The sequence below is a fragment of the Sitophilus oryzae genome, unplaced genomic scaffold, assembly GCF_002938485.1.
Source record: "Sitophilus oryzae breed Bouriz unplaced genomic scaffold, Soryzae_2.0 scaffold_649_pilon_pilon, whole genome shotgun sequence".
NCBI classification, from domain to species: domain Eukaryota; kingdom Metazoa; phylum Arthropoda; class Insecta; order Coleoptera; family Curculionidae; genus Sitophilus; species Sitophilus oryzae.
The window spans coordinates 1,223,491-1,240,871 of NW_022147250.1; the positions used below are offsets into that span (position 1 = coordinate 1,223,491).

At 33.7% G+C, this 17,381-nt stretch overlaps 1 protein-coding gene across 8 annotated transcripts in view; it reads right to left on the minus strand.

Annotated features, from left to right (window-relative positions):
- Positions 1 to 7,560: 7,560 nt before the first annotated feature.
- Positions 7,561 to 17,381, minus strand: part of LOC115887867 (glucose transporter type 1) — a 162,590-nt gene continuing 152,769 nt past the window's right edge. For all 8 annotated transcript variants that reach the window (XM_030907384.1, XM_030907389.1, XM_030907383.1 and 5 more), the window contains one exon: positions 7,561 to 7,947. In XM_030907384.1, coding sequence (XP_030763244.1) covers positions 7,872 to 7,947 — 76 coding nt within the window. In that variant the 3' untranslated portion in view covers positions 7,561 to 7,871. The remainder of the gene's footprint in view (positions 7,948 to 17,381) is intronic.

Below are 17,381 nucleotides of genomic sequence, written 5' to 3' on the forward strand. Positions count from 1 at the left end.
TTTTTAGTAATAAAATATGTAGCATTTATAGTAACTTTTACCCTCAAAATTTCATTCAAATCACTAAAAGTACTTCTTCTAAAAGTACTATCAGAAGTATCAACTTTGGGGCACCAGGGGGCACCCCATTGGAAATGTGCTGAGAAATTTTGCAGTACCGAATAAGGGAGCAACAATGGCATTTTTCAAACTGCAATCGAACTTTGACTGAGCACTTTGTAGGGGATATAAACATAAAATGATACTGTTTATTATGTACTATGTGGGTGTAGTGGCGGATTAAGCCTGTCGGGGCGGCGAAGCTAAATGTGGCCCCGTTCTGTTTAGATAATGATATACTTCTAATGCACATTTTGTAAAAATTGAATGACGTATCTATAATGGTTGACAAAATTCAAGTATTTATACAGGGTGTCCTAGGCTGAGCCTGCGTTAGAAGTTTCTAGAAAGAAAACTACAATATCTAGATACGAAATTTTGTGCATATCATTGTTTCACAATGAGATCTATCGATTAAAAATATTTTCAATATGGCGGCACTTTCGGAAGTACCGGAAGTTGACAGCAACCTTCTTATTTTAAAAGGGTGACCCCATTTTTTATTACATGCTTAAATTCTCTGTATTTAATGAATGTTGATATTAAACACTCTATACCTAACGTTAACCGTTTTTGAGAAAAAAAATATTTATAATTTTTGGAGGAAAAAAACTGCCTGTCAAAAATATGTATATAAACGTCAAATTTAGTGATTGCCATAGCTACTGTACCATAAAGAGAAGACATGTGGCTATCTATGATAAAAATTAAATTGTTCGAATGTCATATAATAATGGCCGCAGCTGTCATGGAATTGAGCGATTAAAAAATTATCATAAATCATTTTTTTTTTCAAATGGAAATCCACTTTTTTTATTTCACTCGTGAAAAGGCTTTCGTTACTTTCGTTTTTAAAATTTGTTACTTTTTGACTATACATGTTCCTGTACCTAAAATAAATCGCTTTTAAGTTATTTAAGATTTAGCTTTAAAGCGTATATGTTTCTTGATTTTAACCATAAAATAATAAATACAAGAAGAAGTGTCAAGTCAATGTTAAATTATGGAAACAGCGTGGCTGCCTGGGTAACTAATTTTCAGATATGGCGGCTGGGACATTTGACATGACTATGACATGACATAGACATGACAATTTCAATTTTATGAAATTTATTTCCGTTTCCGGTTTTTAATGGCGGGCTGTTCGGGAGGTTTAAATGAGGGTTAATATACTTTTTACTCTTTCTAGTAGTAAATAATACAACAAAATTACTCAAAAATATTTATTTGGAATTTAGAACAATGTAAATATGCAAATCAACACAATTAAAGAGCTATAAACCAATAAACTACTGTATCAATATTAAATATTTAAATAATATCAGAGATGCTGTGTTAAAGCGAATTAGTAAAGTAACAGTGCATTGACTTACAGAAACTTGAAGATAAATAAATGTTTTCACAGCTTCACGGATAAATAACTGGAAGCAGGAAAAAGGCAACCGGAACCCACACAAAACCTGGAATCAAAAAAAATATGTAAAAAATATAAATATAGGTACCTACATAAGACTTTTGTGAATTAAATCAAACAGGACTTGAATGAAAATAAAATGAATAAAAAATATGATACATATACATCTAATACCTCATTTGTATTTTAAAAATAATCTACATACATAGATTTATAGCATTATTGCTATGAAAATACATAATAGGTACCTATGTGATATGTAATTACGCATTTCTGTTCATCTTGTAGAAATTTAACGTAGGCTAATAATAGTTCAATAATCATAATTTACCTTGTATAACTTGCTTTCAATTGCTCAAAATCACCGATCAGTCTTTAAAGTAGAGATACGGAAAAATCCTTGAAAGAATATCCCAAGATCCTTGGGTTTAAAGCTAAAAAAATATAAAAACAGTTAATATATTACCTATTTTTACCTATAATATGGCCCATACCTGCTACACGCCGAAACGTCGATTTCATCATTTTCTTCATGTAATTAATATCATATATACTTTATTAAAGTGTTAACAAGGAACTTTATATCAAAAAACATCTTTGTACTTATAAATTTCAGCCGAAATATCAGAAACAAACTTCCAATCAAATCTAAACGGCAAAAATTAAAATGGCGCCCGACCTTGCCAGAGGCCTCGAGGCTCACACTGACACACAGACAAAAGACAAAAGAACAGGACGCCGACGTGCATAAAAATGTTCCGTAGCAGAAATTGACAGAAATCATATAGAAATATTCAGATTTTTGTCTAGGACAGTCTAGAAGGCCATGCTTTCTGCCTGGGTAGAACCGCGCCACAACTGTTTCCAATTTTCCGGTTTACTGTCACCCCCCTGATTTTAACCAGAAGCCTATGACAGTATATTATCGATCATCATTTCCAAGCTAGCTTTGCGCTGTTTTTGTTCGATCTTACGGTGTATTATTAAAATATCAACTATTAGATATCACTAAAGAACGAAATATTACTAAATATAATCACTAAAGAACGAAAAAAAAAACGAATACGAGTTATATTTATATAAATACACTTTTTAAACTTTTAAGGCAGCTGTATAGTTATAATATAGGAAATTCAAATAATTCATTTTCTGACAGATGGAAATAAATTGTTTGACTGTTTGACACTTAATGTCAAAGGAAGCTAGATAAAATCAAGAAAAATATACGTTTTCAAACTAAATCTTAAATAACTTAAAAATGATTTATTTTAGGTATAGGAATATGTCTAGTTAAAACGTAACGAATTGGAAAACCTTTTCACTAGTGAAATAAAAAAAGTGGGTTTCCATTTGAAAAAAAAATATTTATAATAATTTTTTAATCGCCCAATTCCATGACAGCTACCGCCATTGTTATATGACATTTGAACAATTTAATTTTTGAAATAGATAGCCACATGTCTTTTCTTTATGTCACAGGGACTGTGATAATCACTAAATTTGACTTTTAGGCTGTACACATCTTTTTTGACAGGTAGTTTTTTTCGCCCAAAAATTTTAAATATTTTTTTCTTAAATGGGTTAAAAATGCTTCCAGGGAAAGACCGCGACAAAATATCGCGATTTTATAAGTCCTCCAAGATCCGAGGGGCCCCTTCGCTGTCTCAGGCCCGTGGCCCCCGTTGTACTAAAGACTTCACTGCTCATCAACTAGAATACAAGTTATGCTGTGCATTGGTTGTAATTTAAAATGTTTATTAAGTAAAAATAAATATTGAAACCATTGAAAAATAACTTAAAAGTTAAAATAAATAAATTCAGTCTCAAAATATATAAAAAATAATAATTATTCGATATTTTAAACAAAGATAATTACTCCTTGATTTAATTTCCTAAATATAAAATGCCATTGACAATTACTGGGGCCTGATAATTGATAATTAGTTAAATATCTGCTTCCGTTTATACTGTTTATAGTTGGAGTATACGTATGGTTTGCATACTTCACCTACAAACTACTTTATAACTACTGAACACATATTGGCCTTGTTTGCCAGTTGAATAAAAAATTACGAATTATTAAGATTCGGTTCCGCCCCCTCCCCTAAGTCTACCACTGTGTGGGTGTCCAGCCCTGTCAATCAGAGAAACTATTGTTTGAAGTCCGTCATACCATGATCAATTTACCGAAAAGACCTTTGTCGCATTACACCCTATTTGCAAAATTCAATCATCTGCAGTCAATCTGGTAGCTTAGACTAAAAACATAGTGGCGCGACGAGGAGAGCGGCGAGCAAGCAGCGCGATATCGCGTCGATCGAGCCTCGAGGTGCTAAATCATAGTAGAGCGGCGAGCAGATCGCTTTACTATGTTCACGCGTACTTGTCTTCACAGGTTTGTTTTGGTCGCGCTGCTTGCTCGCCGCTCTCCTCGTCGCTCCACTATGTTTTTAGCATTAGACGATGTGCTTTTCCCAGTCGAAAATAGGTAAGAGCATAAAAAAAAAGAATGTGGTTTAAGTTGCACTCTTTCAAACGTACAGAAAATAATGGAGCAATGTAAAATTCCCTCAATAACAACGAAATATGCTATAAAACTTATCTGTTGATCCGAAAAAGAACGGGGTGGTACCATTTACAAAGAAGATAAAGACGCGACATATAGCTTTCCCTCTGTGGAAAAGAACTCAACCTTTATTTTCAAAAGTTAAATATTTGAGAGTCGTTACCAACTCCCCATAGCATCCATAGCAGTCTACACAGATGCTTCCGCAAATTCAGGGGGCACAGGTATAGGCATCTTCTCAGAGGAACTAGACATCCGACGATCTTTAAGGCTATCGGATGGCTGTAATGTTCTACAAGCAGAGGTTTACGCCATAAAGGAAGCGGCTAGTTGTATACGAGAGAAAATTGCTGATAGACCAATAGGGGATATAGTGATATACTCTGACAGCTTGGCCGCTTTAAGAAGCATCACCATGCAATCAGTGAGATCGAAAACTGTGATGGAATGCCGAGAAGTACTGTCCTGGCTGCGTCGGGGCGGGGCTACTCTGTGCTGGGTGCCACAGCAATGTGGTGGGCAATCAGGAAGCAGACAGACTCGCCAAAGACGGGGCCAGGGGAGAGGCCGTAGCAGATGACCCACCACTTGTGACGATCAACACACTGAAGGAGGCTATAGGAACTGCCATCAAAGTCAAGCAGCAAGAGACGTGGCAACACCGTGAGGACTGCGCTACAGCTCGAAGACTATGGTCAGTGGTAGATAGCAAAAAACCAAAACAACTACTAGAGCACAAAAAGGACCTAGTACGCATAATTGTAGGTGTCACTGGAAACTGTCCCACGGGAGTAAATCTCGTGAGATGGAAAATTTCCGACGACGATTACTGCAGAGAATGCGGAGAGGAAGAAGAAACCATTGAGCACCTGCTGTCCCACTGTCCGGCACTGGAATACCGGCGCTTTAAAACTTTAGGGCAAGGTTTTTTGGAGGGACTAGAGGAAGCAGCAGAAGCCAACATCAGCGACATCGGGAACTTTGCAAAGAGCTGGAAGTGCTTTAACGCAAAGAAAGAATGAGAGGAAGGTGTGGTAAAACAATACAGCGGTATCGCAATGGGCCCAAGGCCTCCGCGAGAGGGATCAAATATGATCCCAAACCCCAGCAACCTAACCTAACCTAACCTAACCTAACCTAACCTACCAACTCCCATTTTGCCTAAAACCATGAAATAAATCGACGGAAAAACAAGTAACTGTCTGTCTTTCGACATTCAGACCTTAAATAGATATACGGACATATTTCCTAAGAGACTCACAACTCTGACAAAAAAATAATGGCAGTGTGTCTAAAAAGCTCATTTCAGGTCTATGATTTGCGAGTTTTTTTTTAAATTACGAGAGACATTTAAAAGCGATATACCCATACGTCTGAAAAGAAAAGTATACGAACAATGTATTATATACAGGGTGTCCGAGAAATAAGTGCAGGTATTTTAAGGGGTGTTAGATCTCGATAAAAGAAACATATTTTCTCCTTATCGTTTTTCAAAGTCCAAAATAACGGAGTTATTTTACTTTGAAAATTTCCAAAAAAAAATGATTTGTTGCTAAAATTTTGGGAACCACTGGATCTTTTCTGTATTTTCGGACAAATTTTGTCCTGCAAATCCTTCAATTTAAGAGCTGTTAGTAAGAAGTTTCACTTCAAATATGCACACGTAGTGCACACACATTTTTTTTTATTGGAAATAAAACACCACACCAAACATATTTAAAACAGTTTTAAACATGTTTAACAAGAAACGAGTTTTTTTAAACTGGTTTAAAACATTTTTTTACTGAATGTTTAAAACACAACAACCCCCTTCTTCTTAGTAATAATTCTTCAAATAAAATAAAAAAAAACAACAAAACAAACATAATAAAATAACGTTTATTTTAACAAAAGAAAAAATAACATAATATTTTCTTATCATGAAAAGCACTGCTTTATGACAATAATTATTGTAAAATATTCAATAGGCCACTTAGTCATTTTCTGAAACAATATAATATATCTCCCATTTTCTGACAGTCACTCGCTGTAAAAATTATTAATGCATAATCTATAAATATTTTTTCGATTAGTATCAAAAATACTTTATTCAGATATAATTATTACAAAACGATTCTACTTTGTAAAGTTATAAATTTAATTTTATTATAACAAACCCTTAAACTGAAATTAGTGGAGCGATTTTTATACGTACAGTTGGGAAGAGAGTTTTAATATAGTTTAATTATTTCAAATGTGTTTTTGAATGTGGTAGAAACCAGTACACAATTGATAACGGTCAGTGATACATCTGGCCGAAACGTTATGTAAGTTAAATTGCATGGATTCAAAAAAGGATTTATTGACATTGCTTAGTTAATTTATTAAATTATATTTTCTTCTATTTCTCTAATTTATAAAGTATTTGTAAAAATATTTATGATAATACTTAATATATCTATTCATTTTTATAAAATAGTAACAGTAGAAACAGTCTTACATATTTATCTGTTAAAAGATTAAAATAAAATAAAAATTGTTTGAATAAAAGCAACAAAATAAAAGGTAAAGTATTTGTCTTGTAAAAATTTGTCATGAAAACTTTAATTTCAGACACACGATAATATCACAATCATGTACACTTTTTAGTTAGCACAATAACTTTGACCGTTGACGCAGTTCGATTCTAGTTGGTAAAGGGATCCCGATCATGATCATAAATTTGTTATCTTTATCGTTTGTAATATAAAAGCTTGAAACCAGTATCGCATAAGCAGTAATTAATTTATAAAAGTTGTACATATAAATAAGTTGTAAGACTTATATACTTAGTATAAAAAAGACATAGATAAAAAAGTTAAAGAGAAAATCATAATAATTACAATAATAAAAACTTTTAAAACATAAAATGCATTTTAGTGCAAGACACAATAGCGGGTACATAAATATGTTAGTACTTGTGATTTTCAGTAAGTAGTAAGTAAAGTTAAAAAAGTAAGTACTTACTTATACAGGGTGAGTCTTAAATAAGTGCAAATATTTTCAGGGCTGGTAGATCTCGATAAAAGAAACAATAATATTTTGTCTTTACCGTTTTTCTAATAAGTCCAAAATAACCGAGTTATTTTACTTTGAAAATTAAAAAAAAATATATATATTTAAATTTTGAGAACCACTCTGGGTTTTCTTTCTTGTAAATTTAATTTAATATCTATTTTGCGATATTATCAAGAGATTACGTTTTTTTATCTAAAAATTAAAAAAGTTAAAAAAAAAAATCATATTTTCAATTTTTTTTTCACGAAAAAAACCTCATAATCGTGTTTTCTGGGGTCGAAATATACTACCCTTAAAAATATTTGCACTTATTTAAGACTCACGCTGTATAATTGAGATAAGTATTTTTTTATTTATATTATACTTTCTTTGATACATAGAAGCAAGATCGTAATTCTTTTCGTTTTTCAAACTGCGTGAAAGGTTTTTGTCCGTTACTTTATTATTATTTCTTTGAAATTGGTTTCAAGTTAAATACTTTCTTGTACTGACATTGTGTAAATTTAAAATTCACACTTTAAGGTTTTATAAAATTTCAAAATTAGAAACAATGCCAGTCCAAAAAGGTATTTTATTTCATAATTTATCCAATATGATGCAGACAAATAATTTTCAGTTATTGGGCTAAATAATATTGATTTTAAATAGTGTTTACTGTCTTCGTAATTTATATAAATAAAAACATATAAAATATAATGATTTTAAGGAAAAATAATGAATTTAATAATTATCATTTGTTTTGAGATAAAAAAGTTGTTAAAGTTTTGTATCTGAAACGTTATTGGATTCTTGTTGCGGTGGAACCGTAGATGGAGTATTGTTTTCACCTTCACTGTAAATAAAAAAAAAATAAAAAAATCATAATACAAACAAAACAAGAACAAACATAAAAAAACACATTGTTTAATAATTGTAAAAAGTAATTGACTATTTTAAATATTATATGGTCTCAATTTTTTCATTTAATTCTTCTTGAAATATTACCACTAAAGTTTACGGTAAATAATAAAAAATTACAAACGTTTCTTAGGAATTCCATCTCACTCCAACAGCGACAATGGATCTATCCATAATTGCGAGACCAAAATGTTATAAAATTGTGTAAAGGATTTGAAATTATCGACTGACTAAGCATAGGGAGGCTCATAATAGAAAAAATTGGCGCCGGGAGGCACGTATAGCCGCTCATACTAAAATATGTTAATATCTCGAAAACTGCGACTTTGACTGATTTTGATGTTATTACAAATTTTGTTGCAAATATTATTCCTAATCTTAATTTGAAAACCACGTTTCGCTAGCTACTGTAATTTTGGAGTTACGATTTTTTAAAATTTTTAACCCCCTCTCATACCCCCTTACCAACCCCCCACCCCCATTAAAAACTAATAGCCAGATTCTCGGGTGCCACAGTATTTTTGTGCCAAATTTGGTTAAAATCGGTTCAGCGGTTTTTGAGTTATCGTGTTACAGACGGACAGACGAACAGACAGACAGACAGACAGACACCATGAAAATATTTTGTATTTAGGTCATTTTTTTTGCCGATCCTAACAGCCTACCATACCTATTGGTATGGTCGGCTAAAAATACAAAACCAGGATGACATACAGTTTTAAAATTGATGTACAGCAGCAACTTTTATAGTTTCATTAGTCCAATAAAAAATGGTAAGGTACTACAAATTCGAGGTACGAGCATTGGTATAGTAAACGCCACGAATGTTTGGGAGTGATTCATCGCTTGATGAAGTTAGAATCGACACGCGCGCTATCATTTTTACATTAAGAACGTAAATTTTTACCGCAGACGTAGGTTTTTAAAGTGCGACCAATGGGGCATTCCATTTTATATTTATAACCAAATATATGTTTTGACAAGACTTTGACAGTTAAAACAACAAATTACAACAGATTATATATTGATTATTATATGACTTGAAACACTACGGCACTGGAATTAAGTTTTATGTGACCTTGAACAGATCAGTTCACATGGTAGCGACCGATAAATCACTCCCAAACATTCGTGGCGTTTACTATATCTCGTTAACCGTAATAGATACGAACATGGTTAAATTGGGGCAAAGTTGCGCTTTGGGGTGTTTACCAAGATGCCATCAAAAAAGTTTTAAAAATATTCAAGAATTGCTGAGTTTTTTGGAAAAAACTGATTTTTTAGAAAATCAAAAAACTAATTGCACATTCTCATAGCCACTTTATTAGGGCTATCTGATAGTATTTTTAGATTTTCAAATTAGTTGATATATTTTGAGATACAGAGGCGAACTTAATTTTTATAAATGCGGGCCTGCATTTTTTATTTCAGATTTTGAAAGAATTCATTTGAACACAATTTATTTAGACCAATTTCAAGTCCGGCAGTCTTTTTATTTTTAAATATTTAATTTATTCATCGTTACAATATTGATAAGCTTTCAAACTTAAGAATGACGTGGGGTAAAACATTGAATACGGAAAATCAAATGCAATAAAATAATATAAAATAATTAATATAAGGTACTTTACCCAATTAAGGCCAGTGCTACTATAAGGCCATACGCCCCCTAGCGACAGAAAACAAACCTAACGTAAAAATTGTAACTAACAATAATATATACCCATGCGCTCTATAACTTTAGTCTATGGGTGATTTCAAAAAATCGCCAACAGATGGAGTTACAGCACATCGTGGTTTGTAGCCGTTTTCGTTAACGGGATTCTTGTATATGTTGTTTGTGATTTTTTATTGAAATTGTTTTTTATAACTTTTCTTTTTACATAAGGAGTTACCAAGGTAAGTTAGCTTAATGGTAGTAATTTGGGTTTTTTGTTATTTTCAACTTTAAAGGAGTTACGAGGGTTTGTTGTTTTAAGGTTATGCGTTCCTAATAAAGCCACCTGAGTGGCCTTGTTAGGAACTATGTGGCCTTATTAGGTTCTTACCTATTTTCTTCTCTATTCTCAGAACATGCCACCCACACAAAGAGCAAAATGGTCCGAGCAGCAGTTGAGGAGAGCTCTTGCGAGTATAAATCAGGGAATGCCTGTCCTGACAGCGGCTAAGCGCTATGATATTCCGAGACGAACCCTTCGAAACCATGTCACAACTGGAAGTTTCGTTAAGAAATTGGGGAGATCCTCAATACTAACCGTAGAACAAGAAAATGAGTTGTGTCAACGTATTATAAGGTTAGGCAATATCGGAGTACCTTTGACAAACAAAATCATTCGAAAGTCGGTGTATACATTTGCAAACACTAGAAATATTAGACACTGTTTTAATCGAGAAAAGGAAATGGCTGGCAGAAGATGGATAAAATTATTTTTTGCCAGGCACCCAGAAATCACCGAGCGTAAAGCTCAGCTTCTTAATCCCGCTAGGGCCCAAAAAATGAACAAAACCATTGTAAATGACTATTTTACTAAACTAAAACAGATAATGACTGAAAAAAACTTTATTGACAAGCCGCACTTGATATTTAACATGGATGAAAAGGGTTGCAGATTGACCCTACACCATCAGCAAAAGGTCCTTGCCAGAAAAGGTGAAAGGAGGGTTCACATAATTGCAACGGAGCATGCCGAAAACGTGACTGTGGTCGCTTGTGGCAGCGCAGTTGGTCAAGCCATACCCCCAATGGTCTTATTTAAAGGAAAAAGGTGCAAGGACGAATGGAAAGAAAATATGGCTCCTGGGACTGTTATTGAAATGACACCTAAGGGGAGCATGACCACAAGTGTTTTTTGTAAGTGGCTACAGCACTTCGCTAAATTTAAGCCCGAAGGAGACGTTTTGCTGATAATGGATGGAGCAGCCTCTCACCTGGATATTTCTGTTTTTGAAACCGCAGATGCATTGGGAATAACTCTTTTGTGTCTGCCTAGCAACACCACACACGAGTTACAACCACTTGATAAATGCGTTTTTCGCAGCTTTGAACATTATTGGGACGAAGAAGTATTACTGTATTGGACAACTTTTCCTGATAGAAAAATAACAAGAACTCGGTTTGGTAAGATACTCAGCGAAATTTACCCAAAAGCTATGTCTGTGAAAAATTTACAGTCGGCTTTTGAAGCCACTGGAATATTTCCATACAACCCTAATTCCATACCAGAAATTGCATTTGCTCCTAGTAGATTGTCCTATCGTGCATCTCCTGCAGCTAATAATGAAGATGGAATGGAAGATCCACAAATAAATCCTCGTAACGAAGTAACGTTAAGCTCTTCAGAATCAGAAGAAGGATCCGATAGTGATTCTGATAATGAACCACTCATTAATTTGGTTCTGAAGAAGAAAATATCTTTGGATTGTAACGGTAATAAAACTACTGATGCAATTGAACCTGAAACTAGGAATGAAAATCAAGACTCAATTTTGAATGAATCGAGGGAGAGTATGAAGGAATTGTTTCCAACACCTGAATTAAAAATTCCAGTCACTAAACGACGCAAAGCAATTAATTCAGCTGCTCAAGTTGTTGTCAGAGATTTATTTAACAAACCTTCCTCTAGTTTTGCCGAACCTTCCACTAGTTTTGCGGTACCTTCGACGAGTAACAGAGAAAATTTAACTCCTTCAACTTCCAAAGTTAAGAATAAAAATAAAGCTTTAAAAAGTAAAAAGCCATCAACGGAGAGTTGGTACTGCTTTATTTGTAAGGAAGATAGGGTGTTAGACATGCGACTTTGTGTGTTGTGTTGCCGATACGTCCATGAGGAATGTGTCGGGTTATGCAGGGATAATAAAACCAAGTTTGTTTGTTACGATTGCGAAATTTAGTAAGTTTCTTGGTTAAATAAAAATGTTATCAACAAAAAATTGTTTTTTTTATTGTAATAGCTCCTATTTATCAATTTCTGCACGTGGCCTTTAAAAGTGCCTGGGTTACCAATAAGGCCAATTGCAGTGTTTTTAAAAAAACAAAAAAAATCCACAAAACAAACAAAAAATTATACTTTTTTTGATGTAGGATCAACATATATGAAGCACTAATTGTTCCCCAATATTTTCTACAAGGGTTGGATTAATATTTTTCTTGCAATGCCCCTTTAAACCTTAACGTGGCCTTAATTGGTTCAGGTACCTTAATATAAACAATAAAATCATTTTTCTGGAAGATGGATTGGAAATGGTATAGAGCAGTATAATGTCTAGCGAGGTTCCTGGACATATCGCTAAGGGGCTATATTATTTGACGTCATTTGTAAAACATTTAAATTAATCATCTCAACATTTACAATAAAGAGTACAAAACGCATTCGGAAGTATAAGAAGAAAGTTCAAAGAGCTATAAATAAAATTAGATAAAAATAAATTTGTGCAGTAAGGAATTTGTGCTTTCGAACATGTAGAACGTTAGAAACTAGTTTGTAGAAGTTGATTTATTTATAATAACTACGATTAATATTATGCATATTATTAGATCGCACACTGAGATTTCCAGTTCACAATAAAAAAAGTTAAAAATAATATCTTTAAATTTCTGACCCGGATTTTATTTATTTGCATGATCTAATTGGCTCGATTTTCCTTATTCAATATTAATTAGCACTGATCATTATTGTTGCAATGAATATAATCAGATTACGTAATTTAAGAATCCAGAGTCGGACTTATTATTTAAATAAATAATTAAATAGTTTTGTTGCTGTTAAGGTATCCCATACAAAAAAAAGTATAAAGAGTGGCATATCGTTGTATTCAGGAGACCGAGTTCTTTCAAAACCTGAAATAAAAAATGCAGGTCCATATTTAAAAAAATTAAGTTGGCCTCTGCATCTCACAAATTATCAGTTAATTTGAAAATCTAAAAATACTGTCAGATAGCCCTAATAAAGTGGCTATGAGAATATGCAATTAGTTGATTTTCTAAAAAGTAACGACAGGAAAAAATAAAATTGATTTTCAAAAAAATCAGTTTTTTCCAAAAAACTCAGCAATCCTTGAAATTTTTAAAACTTTTTTGATGGCATCTTGGTGAACAACCCAATACGCAACTTTGCCCCAATTTAACCATGTTCGTATCTATTACGGTTACCGAGATACCAATGCTCGTACCTTGAATTTGTAGCACCCTGTATATTTGATATGTTCTGCCCTTTTGTACAACACATATCTATTATGAGACATTTATAGCAGTTTATTCATATTTTCCGACAATTTTCTATGCTGTAATCGCCCGGTCGATCATATTCATTAGTACCACATATGGTTTTTCAACTGGTATACGCAATTCTAGTGAGCTTCAAGTTCGTTTATCGATTGTCATTTGAAAACGTAGATGTATTATTAAATTTCGTACCAAAAATTTGGTCAGAATCTTCTCCATTCGTCTGTTCAACTTCAAGTGTATCTTCTAACTCGTATTTTAGCTAAATCTTACACCACTGTTAAGTGGATCACTTAACCACTGTGTGTTGAGTTTTATTAGGTTGTAGCATATTTCATTAATTTAACTAATTTAATATTGAAAACACTCTCCTAATGTTTAGAATATGCACAGTGTAGTTAAGAAATGTTGCAATGCAAAGCGATATCTCCATAAATAACTTAAAATATTTTTTAATAATGTATTGCAGAAAGCACACACAAGAAAGAAAACATTTTTCCATATATTTTCCTTTCACTTTATTTCAGAGGAAGAGAGATAATTTTAAGTGCTATGGTGTATTACATTTCTACCTGAAATGTAAAGTTTATTCGGTAAACCACACTATCGCATTTAACATTTTTGAGTCATACAACACATTTAAAATAAACTGTGGAGGCTAAAAATATTCTAAATGGTGCTTGAGATATTGCTTTCAAATACATATTTAAAAAACTTACACTGTTATGCTCAGACAAATATTTTTCTTGTCGGGATAAAGAAAAACTAGTCCAAATTAAATTAAACCACCTTGTATAATAAAAGAAACAATATTCTTATTCGTAAAAATTATAAAAATGATTAATTATGCCGTTATTGGAATAGAAAAATAATTACATTGAACACGTTCAATAGTTTTTTGGATTCACATCAAATCGGTCGGTTCTAATGGTATTTCGTAAATAATATACAATATATGCCGAACGATCGGAAATAAATCGGCGTCAGAGTTGGCTTGGACATGAAAATCGCTGTAATTTCAAACGTAAAATGATATCAAAATAAAAAACACTAAATCACCACAATACACCAAAACACTTTTACTTTTACACTGGACGCGCGTTTCGCTAACCATGTTAGCATCATCAGCAGATGATTATAAACTTTAGTTTTTGGTTAGCGAAACGCGCGTCCAGTGTAAAAATAAAAGTGTTTTGGTGTATTGTGGTGATTAATGCCCACTTGCACCGTTTGTATAAACTTTGTTTAACGGCTAAACAGCCGATTAACTATATAATATCTTATTATAGTTAATCACTGTTTAGCCTTTAAACAAAGTTTATACAAAGGGTGCAAGTGGGCATTAGTTTTTTTTTTATTTTGCTGTGTAACATCAAAGGTTCCAACCCTCAACTGTAATGTAAAATGATATTCCAAATGTCACCGATCGTCATTTCCAAGCTAACTTGACGATTTTCTTTCGATCATACGGTATATGCGGTGCTACAGATAAAGTCCACATCATATGGGATATTTTTTAATAATTGATTTAATAAAATATGACTTCGGCGTTAGTTTTCGTTTTGAATTAGAATAAAAGTAACATAAAAAAGTGTGTCTGTTGATCTCGGCAATCTGTCAAATTTGACATTTAACAAAATATTGAAAAAATATGTATTTTTGTCGAATTTAAAAAATAAATAAAATAGTTGTGCTTTTCAGTGTGTCTTATGCAAGATTTTTCGCTTCGTCCTCATTAAAAAAAAAGTTATTCGACTTTTATTAAAAATAACATTTAGTTGTAAAAATTGTCTTTAATGAAGAAAAGTAAGAATAACACCCCAATAAATCTACAGTTATTCGAGGTGGCACCATTTCGATATATATTTTTTATTTGTAAATACATCACTTAAATACAAATATTTTTTAAATAAGTTGAGCTAATGTGATAAATTATTTACAAATTAATTTGTTTTTTTTTCCTTTAAAGTATTGACTTAGTAAATTTCAATATGAACCCGAAAAAGGATTTTTAAATTAGACTTAAGGGACTCTTAAAGGATCAAAAATTGTGTAGAAATTATTGAAAGATTGACGAAAAGATGGTATAAGTGAAGAAATGCGGTACAGCTTTCAGTTAACCACTGGCGGATACAAGGGGAGGGGGCATGGGGCCCGGCCCCCTCCTAAAATCTGTAAATTGTGTAAAATATTAGGCTCTTCGGTTAAAAATGGCGTCCTAAAAAGTATATTCTACATTGCTTTTTATTTTGCCCTCCCCCCCCCCCCCCCCTACAATAAATTCCTGTATCCGCCTCTGCAGTTAACTACATTCACCAGCACGAAAAACGGGCACCTTTAAATTTTTATGCATTTTGAAGTTTAATTCATTTTGCTCTAGTTTTTTGCTCTAGATTTTGATGATTTTTAAGTAGTATTGTTGCGGACCCGTGTGAACTCGGCCTTAGGCCAGCCACTCGGCTATGCATCATACACCCGGCGACGTTTGAAAACGAATAGAAGTTGGTAGAACACGGCTAAGAATTCTCGAGACAAATCTGCATCGTCTGTTTCTCTCATATATAAGCAGATGCCCGAAGCCTGAAGAAGACAGAGAAAAACAACCGGTCGACGCGTACAGTTACAATCGCCGCGCTAATTCAAAATAAATTCCTGTTAGATAAATAGTTAGATAAATTGTAAATAAGTTATAAATAGTTCTTTAAGTTTTTTTTAATCGTTATTGTTTGTTAATTAGTGTTAAATAAATTGTGGTTAAATAAATTATGACTTTCTATCCACACGAAACCGACGAAAAACGTAACAATTGGTGTCAAGTGTGGCGTGTGTGATAGACTAGAAAAATAAAAAGACTGACGATGGCTCCGAAAAAATTATTGAAAGACCTGAAAGTGTCGGAATTAAAATGCATACTGGAAGAGAGGGAAAGCGAGACAGATGGAAAGAAAAGCATTTTGCAAGCCAGACTGAGCGACGTTTTGATTGAGGAAGTTGAGGATCCTGACACATTTTGCTTTGAGTTGGAAGGTGACCTTGACTCGTCCTTACAAAAATTAGAAGACAGTTTGAATGATAAAATTACAGAGAATTCTCAAAAATTCTACGATAGTTTGAAAGATAAAATTATGGAAAATTCCCAGGATTTAATTAATATTTTAGAGGATGAAATCATCGAAAATTCTAAACATCTACAAGCCAGTTTTAATGACAAAATACTTAATTTAGAAGAAAGTTTAAACAATAAGATTATAGAGAATTCTACGGAACTACAAGACAAAATAACACATATTGAGGATGATGTAAACCGAAAAATCGAAATTTTGAAAGAAGAAATAGCGAAGGCGACTTCACCAAAACGTCAAGAATCGTCGGAGGACCCGACACTCGTCGAAAATAAGTATATCTCAAAGTCAGTTATTAAGCCTCCACAGTTTGACGGAAAAACCGCTTGGGCCAATTATTTTTGCCAGTTTGAGGCCGCTGCGAGAGCGAACGGATGGACAATCGCTGAAAAGGCTACCGCTTTGACTGTCGCACTGCGAGGAGATGCGACTGACATCCTGCAGACACTGTCACCATCGGAACAGGGGGATTATCAGAAATTGGTACGACATTTAGAAATGAGGTACGGCCAAGCTCATTTGGAACATGTCTATCATTCCCAACTAAAAAATCGCATTCAAAAGGCAAATGAGTCTCTGCAGGAGTTTGAAACCGATGTAGCTCGCCTCGTTCGCCTTGCGTACTCTGCTACGCCCGAGAATGTTATGGAGCGGTTGGCAGTACAGGCATTCTCCGACGGCTTACGTGACAACGAGACAAGACAAGCGCTTCTCCTAGCCCACCCAACGCACTTGGTGGATGCTTTAGCACGTGCCCCAGAATTCGAGGCCGCGAAACAAAGTCCTCGGTCTTTAGGAAGAGTACGGGCCATCGACTATTGTTGTGACGAATCCGTGGAAGGGATTGTTAGAAAAGTTATGGACCAGTACATGGGCAAGAAGGAACCGATTTGTTGCTGGAACTGCGGACAGGTAGGACACGTGCGAAGCCGTTGTAAGGAGAAGAACGAAGAACCGGCTTCGTCGATGTCGGAAAACTACTAACGGTCGAAATGAAGGGGCACACGTCGACCTGTACCCAACATG